The sequence below is a fragment of the Drosophila willistoni genome, unplaced genomic scaffold (genome assembly GCF_018902025.1).
Source record: "Drosophila willistoni isolate 14030-0811.24 unplaced genomic scaffold, UCI_dwil_1.1 Seg143.1, whole genome shotgun sequence".
Classification (NCBI taxonomy): Eukaryota; Metazoa; Arthropoda; class Insecta; order Diptera; family Drosophilidae; genus Drosophila; species Drosophila willistoni.
The window spans coordinates 1,514,651-1,528,671 of NW_025814102.1; the positions used below are offsets into that span (position 1 = coordinate 1,514,651).

General features: G+C 39.1%; 6 protein-coding genes across 7 annotated transcripts; 2 read left to right on the plus strand and 4 right to left on the minus strand.

Moving 5' to 3' along the window:
- The first annotated feature begins 63 nt into the window (after positions 1-63).
- Positions 64-1,870, plus strand: LOC6648475 (protein LST8 homolog). The gene is made up of 2 exons (XM_002070931.3): positions 64-450; positions 514-1,870. The coding sequence occupies exons 1-2, from the start codon at positions 337-339 to the stop codon at positions 1,342-1,344; spliced, it is 945 nt and encodes a 314-aa protein (XP_002070967.2). The 5' UTR covers positions 64-336; the 3' UTR covers positions 1,345-1,870.
- Positions 1,871-2,089: 219 nt separating this feature from the next.
- On the minus strand, positions 2,090-5,722 carry LOC6648476 (ADP-ribosylation factor-binding protein GGA2). Of its 2 annotated transcripts, XR_006954816.1 has the most exons (6): positions 5,591-5,722; positions 5,315-5,475; positions 3,828-4,422; positions 2,650-3,767; positions 2,289-2,581; positions 2,090-2,218 (listed from the first exon to the last, which is right to left on the minus strand). XR_006954816.1 is itself a non-coding variant. In XM_047012421.1 (5 exons), exons 1-5 carry the CDS (start codon positions 5,628-5,630, stop codon positions 2,369-2,371), a joined length of 2,127 nt encoding a protein of 708 aa, XP_046868377.1. In that variant the 5' UTR covers positions 5,631-5,722; the 3' UTR covers positions 2,090-2,368. The 2 variants fall into 2 exon arrangements, 1 of the variants encoding a protein (XP_046868377.1); XM_047012421.1 differs by having other exon boundaries at positions 2,090-2,581.
- Positions 5,723-7,321: 1,599 nt separating this feature from the next.
- LOC6648477 (serine protease easter) lies at positions 7,322-8,898 on the plus strand. The gene is made up of 3 exons (XM_023179088.2): positions 7,322-7,604; positions 7,685-7,984; positions 8,045-8,898. Exons 1-3 carry the CDS (start codon positions 7,502-7,504, stop codon positions 8,836-8,838), a joined length of 1,197 nt encoding a protein of 398 aa, XP_023034856.1. The 5' UTR covers positions 7,322-7,501; the 3' UTR covers positions 8,839-8,898.
- Positions 8,899-8,944: 46 nt separating this feature from the next.
- On the minus strand, positions 8,945-9,878 carry LOC6648478 (pre-rRNA-processing protein esf2). Its single transcript, XM_002070934.4, has 2 exons — positions 9,457-9,878; positions 8,945-9,400 (listed from the first exon to the last, which is right to left on the minus strand). Exons 1-2 carry the CDS (start codon positions 9,833-9,835, stop codon positions 9,036-9,038), a joined length of 744 nt encoding a protein of 247 aa, XP_002070970.2. The 5' UTR covers positions 9,836-9,878; the 3' UTR covers positions 8,945-9,035.
- Positions 9,879-9,969: 91 nt separating this feature from the next.
- On the minus strand, positions 9,970-10,850 carry LOC6648479 (AN1-type zinc finger protein 6). Its single transcript, XM_002070935.3, has one exon. It carries the CDS (start codon positions 10,830-10,832, stop codon positions 10,254-10,256), a length of 579 nt encoding a protein of 192 aa, XP_002070971.3. The 5' UTR covers positions 10,833-10,850; the 3' UTR covers positions 9,970-10,253.
- Positions 10,851-11,001: 151 nt separating this feature from the next.
- LOC6648480 lies at positions 11,002-11,649 on the minus strand. Its single transcript, XM_002070936.4, has 2 exons — positions 11,559-11,649; positions 11,002-11,471 (listed from the first exon to the last, which is right to left on the minus strand). The coding sequence occupies exons 1-2, from the start codon at positions 11,598-11,600 to the stop codon at positions 11,046-11,048; spliced, it is 468 nt and encodes a 155-aa protein (XP_002070972.1). The 5' UTR covers positions 11,601-11,649; the 3' UTR covers positions 11,002-11,045.
- Between the last annotated feature and the right edge of the window lie 2,372 nt (positions 11,650-14,021).

The following is a 14,021-nucleotide window of genomic DNA, read 5'->3' on the forward strand; positions in this document are numbered from 1 at the left end:
TGCGAGTGTCTTTTTTCGATTTTACTGTGCAGTGTGACCGGTTGGGTCGCAAGTTTACGAGTTTGGCCACACTGAAACGAATTAATATTATAATATATACAAAACAATATTTCACAAATAAATATCAAGATAATCATAAAGCCGTAATTCAGTCATCTGTCATTAAATGAATTGCACCTTCCCTGAACCCTAGGGTTACAGGTGAATCTATTCCCAAAGTGCAACGCATGTTGTGACATTTTCTGTCCAAACGCGATCCCCGGGTACCTAACGAAGGATACCATTGTAACATATACATATAGAGTACATATAAATATAGCATAAAGTTTTTTTTTAATGGAAACTATGAACCAGTTAATACTTGCCACCGGCGGGTATGATCATACAATCAAAGTATGGCAGGCCCACACCGGCAACTGCATCAAGACCATGCGCTTTGTGGAGACTTCTGTAAGAGATGGGGGATAAGGGGGAATCGAAGAATTTTAACTACAATTACATTCTGCTTTTCAGCAAGTGAATGCCTTGGATCGCACACCAGATAAAACGCGATTGGCCGCCTGTGGCTATCAGTGCATACGATTGTATGATCTGGAATCGAATTGTACGGCTCCGGTTATTAATTTCGAGAGTGTCCAAAAGAATGTCACACGTTTGGGATTCCAGGAGGATGGTAATTGGATGTTCACCGCTGGCGAGGATCATCGTGTCCGCATTTGGGATATGACTGCCGCTCCACCACAATGTTCCCGTGTCTTCGATTGCCAGGCACCCGTCAATGCCGCTTGTTTGCATCCCAATCAGGTGGAAATCGGCATGGGCTCGCAGAATGGCAGTGTCTATCTGTGGGATGTCAAGTCGGAGAAGCACGAGAGAATTGTACCCGAAGTGGATGCCTCTATACAGGATGTGGCAATATCGCCGGATGGCCATTATCTGGCCGCTGGCAATAATAAGGGCAACTGTTATATATGGTCACTCACAAGTAGTCCCGACCAAAAGATGAGCACATTGTGCCCGAAAAAGAAAATTTCAGCCCATTCACGTTATATCCTGCGCTGTAAATTCTCACCGGATTCTCGCCTTCTGTTGACCACATCAGGCGATGGGACCGCCTGCATTTGGAAGACCGAAGATTTTACGAAATGGCGCGAATTATCCATCGAGAATTATTGGGTCTGGGATGCAGCATTTTCAGCCGATTCCAAATGGCTTTTCACCGCCTCCTCCGATGGTGTGGCACGTCTTTGGAAACTCCACACGAAGAGTCAAATACGCGACTACAAGGGCCACACCAAGGCCATTACAGCTTTATCTTTCAAGGATGAGATTGTGAGTAAATAGTTTACCACATAGCAAAACAAAATGGAGAATATACTATGTACTATTCGGCATTCTATATATGTATATGTGGCTATAACCGAATTGAATCCTGTGTCTGTATATGAAAGTTAAAAAAGATGTTTCGATTCTTTTTAAATCGTTTATACCAGACAGATAATTGCCTATAACATAAGATCTAACCATGTAGACAGTTTTTAATATGACATGACGTAGTTTTTATTACAATTCGATATTCAATTCGGATATTGAATAATTGAATTGAAAGTCGCGTTCATTAAATGGAAAGACTGCCTAAAAAATGTAATTGGATTTTATGTATGTATATAGTGAAATGATTCGCAATACGACCTAATAAAATGAAATGCAATTAAATTAGTTAACTATAAAATTTCCATAATTAAATATATTTACTTTTATATTCTAATCGATATATCTCTATGTCTGTGTATATAGAACCAATCAAATAAATTGTAAAATCTATGCGGAAAAAAAGGTTCTAGTCTAAGATCTTGAGATGCATGGAGTGGGTGGTGGTTAAGACGGGGGAAGGGGGAGGGAAGGGGCATTGCTTGAAATCCATTAAACCAACAATAATATATTAATACTAACTTTAATCACTTGTCGAAAAGAAATTCGAACGGTTTTTCGTTTTTTTTTTACAATTTATAAATCTTTGATATAATTTTTTGTTTTTATTGTTGAGGACTAAAAAGATTAAAAATATAAAACCTCAAAGGCAAATAAATAAAGTGGAATAATTAAATATATATATATTTTATATGCTTTTGTATAAGTACCATAGAATGCAATATGGCTTTACGATTAGGAGATGCCAAAAGGGGGACGAATATGGGGTAAATATTATCAACAAATACTAAAAAAAAAAAAATAAAATAAAAACAAAATATAGAAAATTAAATTTTCAATTAATTTTGTAAATTGACCTTGGTTGGTTTTTTGAAGTTGCCAAAAGGACGGGTTTTTTTTTTTTCTTTTTTGGCTACGTAATGGGTGGAAATTAGTTTTACTCTACATAGTCAATGCCTTGAACCACAATTGACTCTTTAATGGGATCAGGATCATCGCCCAGCTTGTAACCCACAATGCAGGTGATATCCACCGATTTGCCGGTGGGATTAAGCAGTAGCATCACTTGATTGATGGGCGTGGCAGGACGAAATGGTTTATGCGGCGGCATTGCACTCTCCGTAGGCGGCAAAAGACGCACCTTGCAGGGCTGTGAATCAAAATGAATGAAATTAACAATCGTTTCCTGAATTTGCTTTCAAATTGCTCTCGACAAACCTTTTTCACGCTCGCCTCGAATTGGAAATCTTTGACTGGTTGACGGCTTTTATTTTGAACCGTTATCACAATGACCGACACCTGATGACTGGGTCGATCTTCGGTAAAATTTAAACTCATTTGTATATCATCATCATCGAGAACCACACGCTGTTCTCCAGTGGCCGTTATCTCATCCAGCTCTATATTTATCTCACTAAGATGTTTAATGGGTAATTGGGCAATCGGTTTAGCTATTGACTCTGGTTCAATTACATTTGTTGACTTTTGTTCTGGCTCTAATTGTTCTGTTGTTATCTCCTGCCCAAAGGCTGGTGCATCGCTAAGCAATGGATCATCATCATGGTTAGCCAATAGGTCTGTTGTTACTGTCGTCACTTCTGCCGGACTCACATGCATTCGTTCGCGTGCCAAATCATTGAGAGTGACCTTCTCGGGATCACGCTTAAAACTAGCCATACGCTCCTGAGACGATGGCAGAATCTGCTGGAAAAGCTGTTCACTCAACATATCAATTTGAGGCATTTTGCGAGCTGTGCCAGGTGTTTTCCTAAGAGGATCAGCACTTGAGCATGTGGCTGATAAGGATTTGCCATTTTCTGAAGCATCGCCTGCTGGGTTGGGACTCAGAATTTGGGGCTCCAATAGAGTGGTTCCATTGCTAAAGACCGTGCCCTGATGGTTTTCGCCCTCAGCCAATGCAGTGCTGAAAATGTCATTCAAATCGGCCAGACGATTGGCCGCGGCATCAGCAGAAGGCGAGAAACTATTTGTACTGGATACATTTGCTGCAGAGGTTGCATCTTTTCCTGTTGCCGTTGCAGCTTGCGTTGCTCCTGTTGCTGCTGCTGCTGGTGTCGCATCATCAACAATTAAATCGCCTAACAACTCACTAAGAAGCTGTACATTATTGGAAGAGGAGGAGCTTATACCAGAAGTTACTCCAGCTATTGCAGTAGTAGTTGTAGTTGTTGTAGTAGTAGTGCGAAGAGGAGCAGCAGTATCTGAAGCTGGAGCAGAAGGCGATGATGAAGCTGTCGATTGAGAGGATGTAGGTACCAATTGTTTATAGCGTTGCATAATTGCCACTAAAGCGACATTTGCGTCCAATGTATCAGCTATAACATGAATAGAGTTTAGTTAAATTCATTAGAGATGCCCATAATATCAAAATTTACCAGTTAACTGAGCATCCGAATCATCTAGCAATTGTGGTAAATGCTGAAAGATTGGCTTATGCTTCTTACAACTCTGATAGAGCTCATGTATAGTCTCATTCACATCCTGATTGCTTGGATCGTATGTGTCCAACATTTGATTGAGCAATTGCATTGTCTCTTGCACTTCGCGCAGGACGAGACGATGCTGGGCCAGTAGATCATTGCGTCTGGCCTCCTGGGCCATACGATATTGTAACAATAGATTTGCACGCTTAAAATTCTCCGGATTTTTGCTCTTTACCAATTTGGCAAACATTGCCTCATCGATTGTGCCCAGGACGCTCTCACGCTTGGCCACAGCTGCTGTTGCCTGACCATGTTCGATTTCGCCCTCTTTCCTTAACATATCGTAGGCATCACGAATTTTCTGACGTTGTGGAAAATCCGTTGTCCATAGCAGCAGGCATTCCATAATCCTTTGTTTCACCTCAATGGCGGTATTATCCCCTTTATATTTCTTTGATACCAATCGTATGAGTTCATTGAGGAAACGAAATTTAGCTGCCTCATCTTGGAAAACGTCACCGCATTGAGTCATGCATTCCTCCAGTAGCTAAAATTTGATAATTGTACGAAAAATTATGAATTTTTAATTTTTAAGAAGTGACGTTGTTGGAAAAGTTAGTATTCCTCATTTCCCACTCGTCGATCTGTCACTGAAGAATATGAGTCTCTAATCAGTTTATCTGCGGATCTTTATCTTATACAGTTTCTACATATGATGATGAATAGTTACATATGAATGTATATTTTCTCTATAATGTTTTAGTCTTTGCACAGAAGGAATTTTTCTTAAAAGTACAATAATCACTTCTAGATTTCGATATAGAATGAAAAAGAGTTAAATAAGGACAGTCCATTTTATAAATTATTTGCTAAAATCATAACAACAGTTAATATTTGCTTTGACTTAAACAAAAACCGGTTTTTGCCAGTCGCTTGATTTTACTTTGCTCTTCAACATATTGAGACAGCATTAGAAATTTAGCGGGGAATACCCGACTTATTTGTTAATGTTATCTTAGAATGAGCTCTTGTTGAAAAGAGGGCCGAAGAGAGGCCTAAACATATATAATGACGTTTCAATCGAAGATGATGAAGATTGTAATTTTCAGAATCTGTAGAGCAACATTGAAAGCTTTAGAAGAAGGGAAGTTCTTTATAGAAATTATGAACGAGTGCAATCTTTTGTTATTTTGAAATGTTATGTTGTGAAATGGTGTTAGCTTATGCGGCCCCAATGGGCTGGAGGGTCACTATTACTCCGCCCCTGTGGCCTATCAATATTGATAAAAACAAAATGTTGTCTCTAATCGCAGCCACACAACTGCGTGTGTGCAATTGGAAACTTTTCATAGCTTCTCTCGCCTTTGTCGTACAATGCTCCCATCAACCCACCAACTACCACCCACAAAATATGCCCGCCCGCCCGTCTGCCTACTTACCGCAATACCTCGAGTCGCCTCTGTCACATTTGCGGATCGCACTTTGGTCATAATCATCTCCTGGGCTTTCTGCACCAGCTGGGTATTGCTACGTACAACCAGGCAAAACATTTGCACGCCCAATTCATCTACCTTCTCCTTCGTTGGATTTGTTGCGCGATCTGGCCAAAAAGAGACCAACATAAAGAAAGAGAGAGAGCGCGAGAGACGGAACGAGAGAAGCCGCAAATAGAAATTTGTAAATCCAATATTGGCAATTGGCAAATTAAAGCTTACCCAGCATTTGCTCCATAATACTCTCGTCGGTTGTTGTCATTTTGTAAATTGTGATTGTCTAGAAAATCGTTATTTTTATGATAAATCGAGAAAAAAAAAACTCTAACAAATTTGCGGTGTTTTTGAACAACAACAAAAAAACATATTGTCCAGGGGCGGAACAGCAAGTCAATGCAATAACCCAGTAAGCATTTGGAGCATGAAAATGCTAAAGAACTTTGACATTTAGTGATGACATTCTGGTGAGGAAGCCCTGAATTGCAACAACATTGGTAAATATTTACTTAAGCTACTCGAGATTTCAGTGTTGAAAAGTGAAAAAATCGGCTAAAGCTAGATTTTAGTGTTGGCAAATGCTATTTTTTATTTGGCTCGTTATTTGACCGCCCTGGCAGCTAAATATTTTACTCTAACAATAAATTATAAAATTAAGGAATATTCCGCTCAAATCAAGAAATAATGTAAAGTCAACAATATTTTCGATTGTTGAGAATAGTCCGAACAAAAGTTTCAAAAAGCGCGCGTATTCGAGTATCCGACATTTGGCACCTGGCAACGCTATCTCAAAATTTGAGAGCTTCTTTTAGCCGGAAACAGCTACTTTTAGCTATAGTCCCGCTAAGAACATGATTTTTCTTTTGTTAATTGCACAAAAACTACATAATAAATCGACAAGGCGCATTTTCTCTTTCGTTTGGTACCAAATTTATGTAGTTTAAGGCTGTTTTGGGCCCGAGTAACGAAAGTAAATATTTACCAATCGATGTTTAGATAATTATCGATAACAGCAGCTGAAAAAGTCCTAAGGTCTGAGCCGGAAATGCTAAGGCCTGAGCGAATTTGCCAAGTGTGGGAAATTCAATATTCAAATTCAAAAATATTGTGGTGGTATGGATGTAATATATATTCTTGATCAGCGTGAGAAGCTGAGTCGATATAGCCATGCCCGTCCGTCTGGATCAACTCCTCCTAGACCGTAACAGGGCTGAAATTTTGAATGTAGGCAGTATATATTACTGCACAGTTTGTATATTTCGGATTCAGCCAGATCGGACCACTATATCATATAGCTCCCACACAAATGGCAAAGTCACGTACAGTGCTATTGAGCTTATTGTAAAATTTAATATTGGTGAGTTTATTACACCTATAAACGACTGTGCCAAATTTGATCAAGATCGTGTGACTATATCATATACCTCCCATAGGAACGATCAGTCAGAAACAGTGCATTTTGTCAATAACTTCCTTACTTTTAAAGGAATTGTCATAAAAAGTTATATTTCCCAGTTTAACATACCTATTAATGGCTGTTCAGAATTTGATCAAGATCGGGTGACTATATCATATAGCTCCCAGGGGAACAATCGTCGGTAAGCAGTGACTTTGATCAATAACTTCGTTATTTGCAAACATTACACTTTTTAGATAAAACGTTTTTCCATTTTGACGACTATAAAGTAATTAAAAACTTGCTAGCGTATATAAAATTTGGTTTTTCAAAGGATTACTCTGGCATTGGGAAAAGAAACTAGGGGAAAAGAAATTAATATATTCAATTTTACTTTAATGAATTCGTTTGATGCTGCACATGGGGAAATTATAAATCGCATAGATAATATGCTGTGTTTTTTTTGTTGCATTTTAACCTTCCATATTTAAAATCTGGTTTTTCCAGCTTTAACTACGCAACTACTTAGTATATGTACTTATATATGTATATTTATGTACATACATATGTTTGGTGTATGCGAGAGCAGATGAGAATCACTTGAGATACCGGTATTGTCAGAATAAAAGAGCGAGCCAGCAACATCAGCGGATCAAGTGAGCAAGAACAGAACTGGGCTCGATCGATTGATAAGACGTTTATGTACTAAGGTTTCATTGTTTATTTAGTTTCCCTAATTAATGGTTGAGCACAAAACAATGAGCAAGAGCTGCTTGAATTTGCGATTATTTGGATTGAGCATTATTTGCCTCTGGCTGACGTTGAACCGAAGTACTGAAGGAAGTAAGAAATATATATAAAAATTGTAAGTGAAATACAGAATGCTCCTTTCTTATGTGGGGTTAGCCTTTTCCCTTTTCTAGAACCAATCAAACACTTTGGACGCTGTCGCATCGATGCGGCTGATTCTGGATTTTGTCTGCCTCAAGATGAGTGCAAGGAGAATTTAGAGAGTTTCCCCAACTCAATACACAGTCAATGTAAGAGTAAAGTTATAACAAATTTGGTTTGTTGTCCAAATAAACGATCGACCAAAACATCAGAGTTCATCTTGCCCCAGCCTGGATTATGCGGATATTCATTTGGGAATCGCATTATTATGGGTCAGGTGACTCATATCAAAGATTTCCCATGGATGGCCTTGCTCCGCTACACCACAGATGGTAATTATGTCCGCTTGAATTGGCCAGAAGTTCGAATGATCATCAATTTTCATTTTCCAGGTGAGGAGTATACGAGTCGCTGTGGCGGATCCCTTATACATCCACGTTGGATTGTAACCGCTGCCCATTGTGTGCCCGATGCGACAAGTACGTCGCGGTTACAGCAAGTGCGATTAGGTGAATGGAACGTTACCACAAATCCAGATTGCCAGCAATTCAGGCAAGATCGGATTTGTGCTCCAGCTTATCAGGACTTTCAAATAGAACAGATTATTGTGCATGAGCAATATAAGCCCAACGAAGCAAATCTAGGACGTCATGACAATTACGCCAATGATGTAGCCTTGCTGAAACTGAAGGAAGCTGTGATTTTTAGCGAATACATTATGCCCGTTTGCCTGCCGCCAGCTAATCCGAATGAGGAGCATCGTTATGGCGGCTATTCCATGGACATTGCCGGTTGGGGTAATACAGAGAACATCCGTTATGGTGGTAGTCCTATCAAATTGAGGACCAGTGTTGAATGTCTATCCAGTGCCAGCTGCAGGAGTGTCTATGGCGATATAAATATTGGCCAAATGTGTGTTGGCGGATCAACTGAGGCGGGCACCTGCCATGGTGACTCGGGTGGTCCATTGATGTTGCTCGACGACAATGGCATTGGCAGCCAAAGCTATTATCTTGTTGGCCTAATCTCACTCGGTTGGAGCTCTTGTAATAATCGCAATCGTCCCATGATCTTTACAAGAGTAGAGCACTATATACCCTGGCTTATAGCCACCATGTCTTCCAATAGTGTAGTCACTAAAAGACTCCGTGGTCCAAGGGATCTTAGCCAACGTAGATCTAATTAATCCCATTAATTTTCGTGTCATTATAAAGTTGAGATTAAATAGAATGTAGAATCATTTAAATTCGAATTAGTTAATTAAACACTTGTTAGATAATCAGAAACAAAAATTTGAAAAAAAATTCCATTTTCATTGGCATTGTCTGATTATTGGATTAGGTATACAGTCTTATTAATTAATTATATTAATTGCCTTGCCTTCTATGACTTTTCCTTCTTTTGCGTTTGCTTAGCCTTCTTGGCTTGCTTTTTCAGATACTCGCTCTTGTCCAAATTATTTTGGAAGAATGTCGTCTCCTTGCGAGCCTGTGAGACTTCAGTTTGGAGTCGTTGCTTATGGACAGCCTGCTCGTAGTTCATGCGTTCGGTTAGATGGACCCATTTGAAGCGTGGCAAGTATTTCATGCTCCACAGCGAGTCATAGAATTGGGATTTCTTGCGCGTCGAGATTTGCTTATTATTCAGCATGGGCACAATCTGTTTGGCCACACGTTTCGATTCAAATTCCACCCAACCCTCGGTGAAGTGTATATTGTATTTCTTACGTTTGGATTTCTTCTTGTTGCCTGCAATGCAATTCCATTAAAGTAATAATTTGATATATAAAACTAAATTAACTTACCTAATTGCTTCTCCGGCTGCAAATAAACACGTCCAATTTTGCCCATTTCTCCCAGAATTTCCCGAATCCGTATTACATTCATGTGCTTGGGTATATTTGATATATAAATGATGCCCTTTTTGCGTTTCTTTGCCGGAGCATTCAGTTGGGATTTGCTGCTGTCAGTGTTGGCCTTAAAATTGGCCAAGTCCATTTCATCCTCATCATCGACGTTGTCGTCGTCGTCGTTTTCATTGCCGGTGGAGTTGTCAGCCTCAGCAATTTCTGTTGCTTCTTCGTTGTCGTCCTCCATGGCTTCTGGGGCATTGGGTAGAACTTCAGTGTCATCAATGGCCATTAATTTGCCTTTTGTTTTCGTTTTCGTTTTAGTCTTGGGCATGTTTTTAAAATGTGCTCGCCTAGAGTGTGACCAGAGACGACAAACGGTGGCACACCAAAAGTGCTATCGATAACCGATTGTATGTACCATGTACCCAGTTTTACCGCCCAATTAAATTTTTTAAGCCAACAAAATCATTTTCTCATATTTAACTATAATTCATACTATTTTCTCCAAATTTGCTTAAAGTGTTTTATGTTTGGTGTTGTATCTTTGATTCCATGTTAGTTCAGCTTATTCCGGATTTGTAAAGTGAAATTGTGAAATCTAAAAGGATGGATGTATAAAAAAAAAAAATATATAGAACAGACACGATAACGAGATATTTTTTCTGCTCCTCTCTCCTTTCTGCTTCTTGCCGCTCATGTTCCGGCATAGTCCCTCCCTCCCTCCTTCAGGTTTACGGCCGCCGTCTCTCTTAAAGTTTACGTAACTTGCTGGCCACTATAACCGGATTGTCACGTCGTATCTGGCTGGCACCCATTTCACGATAGTCAAAACTGCACTCATGACGGTCACTGTAGCGATGAAAGCCACAAAAGGTGCCGCCACAGCGACATGGGAAACCTCCAATCAGGCCCAGCTTCTTGCCACATTTATCACAACGTTTTTTCGGCTCCTTGGCGTCGGCACGGTTCTGATTATTGTCCTTTTTATCGTCCTTATTACCGTCCTGGTTACCGTCCTGGTTATCGTTATTGTTATCCTTCTGCTGTTCTTGTCCTTTGTTTTGGTCTTGCTCGTCCTTTTGCTCGGCTTGTTGTTCGTCGGCAATCACTGACCCTTTAGTCTGCTCTTCCTGCTGTTGCTGCTGATTTGCATTATTCGGTTCATCCTTCTGTTTATCCGGGCAAAGATCGCTTGCAATGGAAGTCATTGGATTCAATGTAGTTGGGGAATTTGTGGCACAGCAATCATCAGTAGTAGTACCACGTGAAACGGAATCCATAGAGTCGTTGTTTGTCTGATCAAAGCTACGAATATTTTGATTTTTCATATTCTGCCAGTATTTATCAATTTCATTCAATTAAAAGCGGTCAGAATCGAATTGCTCTATTGAAACATATTTTTGAATTTTGCCTACTACGATAGCATTTCAAATTTCCACACCAAGGTGAATGTCAAAAAAGAAAAAAAAAACAACAACAAAAAAAAGGCTACAAAAAAACATGGAAAAGTCGAAAGTTTATTCCTCTCATTCAGAGCCTGCCTAAGCATTGCCATTGATCACATCGGACATATGACGACGGAACCATTCACCCACGGGTGTTCTCAACACGCATACAAATGCCCGATAACACCAATTGGACGCCGCTCCTGGTCTGGTCGACAAATTGCATTTATTGATCACGGGCACAGCTTGCTCGACATTCAAGCGGTCAGGTCCTCCGAAATGATTGACAATTTGCATAGCCTGAAAACCGTTTTGATCATTCCAAAGGTGCAGTTTGGTCCAGAAGCAATATGCATAACGATGTGCATACTCTTGATTCTCATACGCCATGTGATCCAGCCGCAAACGTTGACGATCTGACAATTTTCCCGAACGAAAGCAATAATCTCGTGCTGTGAGCAAACGTCTTGACGACGAAGTCGGTGCTCCATCGATGCCAATGGTTGGGGATTGCACCAGAAGCTGCAAAGTAAGTAAAATTCACAAGACTAGATTCTAAGCAAACCGGTTTACACTTAATTAAGAGTAATCAATTGTTAATACACTTACCCCCAGCATCAGCATCAGAGCAAGCATCAAACACAGATGCATTGTGACCTCCAGAATGCACTGACAGTGAAAATCCGGAGACGACTGCACCAACGACGACGACGACGACGACTAGACGATAACAATTGTGTGATAATAATGGGCTGCTGCTTATCAAATGATATTAATCTCTCTGTATTGCGTCAGTCCATCTCCGCCCTTAGCTCCACCCTCTACCATCTCGACGGTAGTCACCTCCATTTCCATATATGTATGTATGTCTATGGATATCCAAGTTGATGAAATCAAATTGGCAGACACAGCTGCCGTTCCGTCATCTGTTTTATGTTAAACACATAAGTCATGGGGAGATCTATATAAATTGAGTCTACAGGCACATGCCTGATCTCTCTCTATATCTATCTATATACCTACTTATAATGGCAATATTTCCAAATTATCATGTGCTGCGCACCAATTTTTCGTAACATTCCACAATCGCATATTTTTTGGCTAATTTTTTTTTTGGTTTTAGGTTGTAAACAATTTTTATACCCTTGCAAAAATCAAATAATGTATGAAAAAGAAAATAATTATTGGTGACTATTAAATGGCATACAATGTATCCCAATTGTCTCTAGTAAATTGCAGCTTTGAGGATTAATAAATTCTATAGAATCAAAGCAATTTTAGATGCATTTCTATAGACAAAGTTACAACTTTCCACCCTTTGCCCCCTTTAAGAGCAAAACTGTCTTACAATTAGTAAGAAGTGATCAGTCTAGCCAATTGTTTATCTCCTAAAAGATCAAAGGACTCACTCTATACATATTTAATATACAAGGGTATTTGAGCTAACAATATCACATGGTCGAAAAATGTTTGGTCAAGGGGCCCTCTGGTTTTCTTTCATATTTCAATATTTTCTCTTAGAAGGGGGTCTTGCAATAACCAAAAACGAAATGTTAGAAAAACAGGAAAAACGAAAAACAGGAAAATTTTCTCGCACACATGCAAAAGCGAATCAAATGAATTGAATTCGATTGGACAGCCTAACCGCAACGAAAGCAATAAAATTGATTGCGCTTAAGTGTATTGAAATCAAGAAAAACAGAAAGAAAACAAAAACCAACAAAAATTGGGGGAAAACAAATTTTAAAAAACCGTTTTCCACATGTCCATGTCCCATGCCTCTTGCCATTTGACATTGAAGCAAATGAAGTTTGGCATGCCCCAAATTGTGGAATATTCTACACACTAGGCCATCTTTCGTACATACACACATACATATGTATATATATATATATATATATACATATATATATATATATATGGCTGTACATATAGACAAATAGTTTTTGTAGCAAATAGCTTTCGTGTAATTTTCTTTATTATTATGATTTAAGGTTTTAAAATCCTTGGATATGAATATAAGATCTATAATTAAGTTTTAATATACGTTTTCCAAGTATTTGGATCTCCTTAGTATCACTATCAGAAAAAACTGGAACTCGCAAAACTCGGAGGAAACCCTTTACCATCCTTACAGGAACTCACTCGACTGAACTAAGCCTACTGGACTGCACCAGTTGCAGGACAACAGATTATAGAAATGTTCGAATGGTAGCGAGGACCTGGAAGCCTTTCTATTGAAGCTGCTTCAGCAAGTGGCCAAACGCATATCTTAATACAAGCAAATCCTGCAAATTCGGCAACACCGCGAGCCACTAAAATAATATGACTTGGTCTTGCTGGACTTGTCACATTTTTAAGCTTTGCTTTGGAATTGTTAAACATAGTTTTAGCTTATATGATGGAAAGATTTAACTGGAATATTTAACATAATGGTTTTTATGTCTCTATCACCAAAGGATTTATATATAGATCGACTCGTATTAGATGACCTAAGAAGGGTTAGCCACTTCCACTTGCAGTTTAGAAATGGATAGTTAATTTTATTATTCTATTTTGACTTGGCAATGAAGAGTTGAGTAAGACACTTTTTGTCTTTTACTATATAATTCTTTTTCTTAACACTTTTTTAACTACTCAAATATTTTAGAATAACAATTCTTCATGTGTGGTAAATAATTTACAGATTTCTGTTTCATTATGTTCATTTTTTAACTATATACTTGTATATAAGTTACGAGTCTAATTGTAAGTAAAAGTCTGGTCCATGGATACGAGTCTGGTCCCTGCTCGGGAGCCAGTTACGAGTCTATCAAACGTGTCTCCATGTCGGAGTGTAGCATTACCATGATCCTTCGGATACACATGGGAGATGACACACAAGACTCTTTCTTTAACCACAAGTTTACCATAAACCTAATTGCACAGAACCTTCGATTTTAAGTTGTAATTCGTTTATTAATCACTTGAATCTACTTGTGGTTCCGAGGCCAGACTAAGACTAATTGTAAGACTACTCCAGAGATCGGGGCCTTTAATATACCTCAAGAGGGCTGATCAACGTCTATTGAT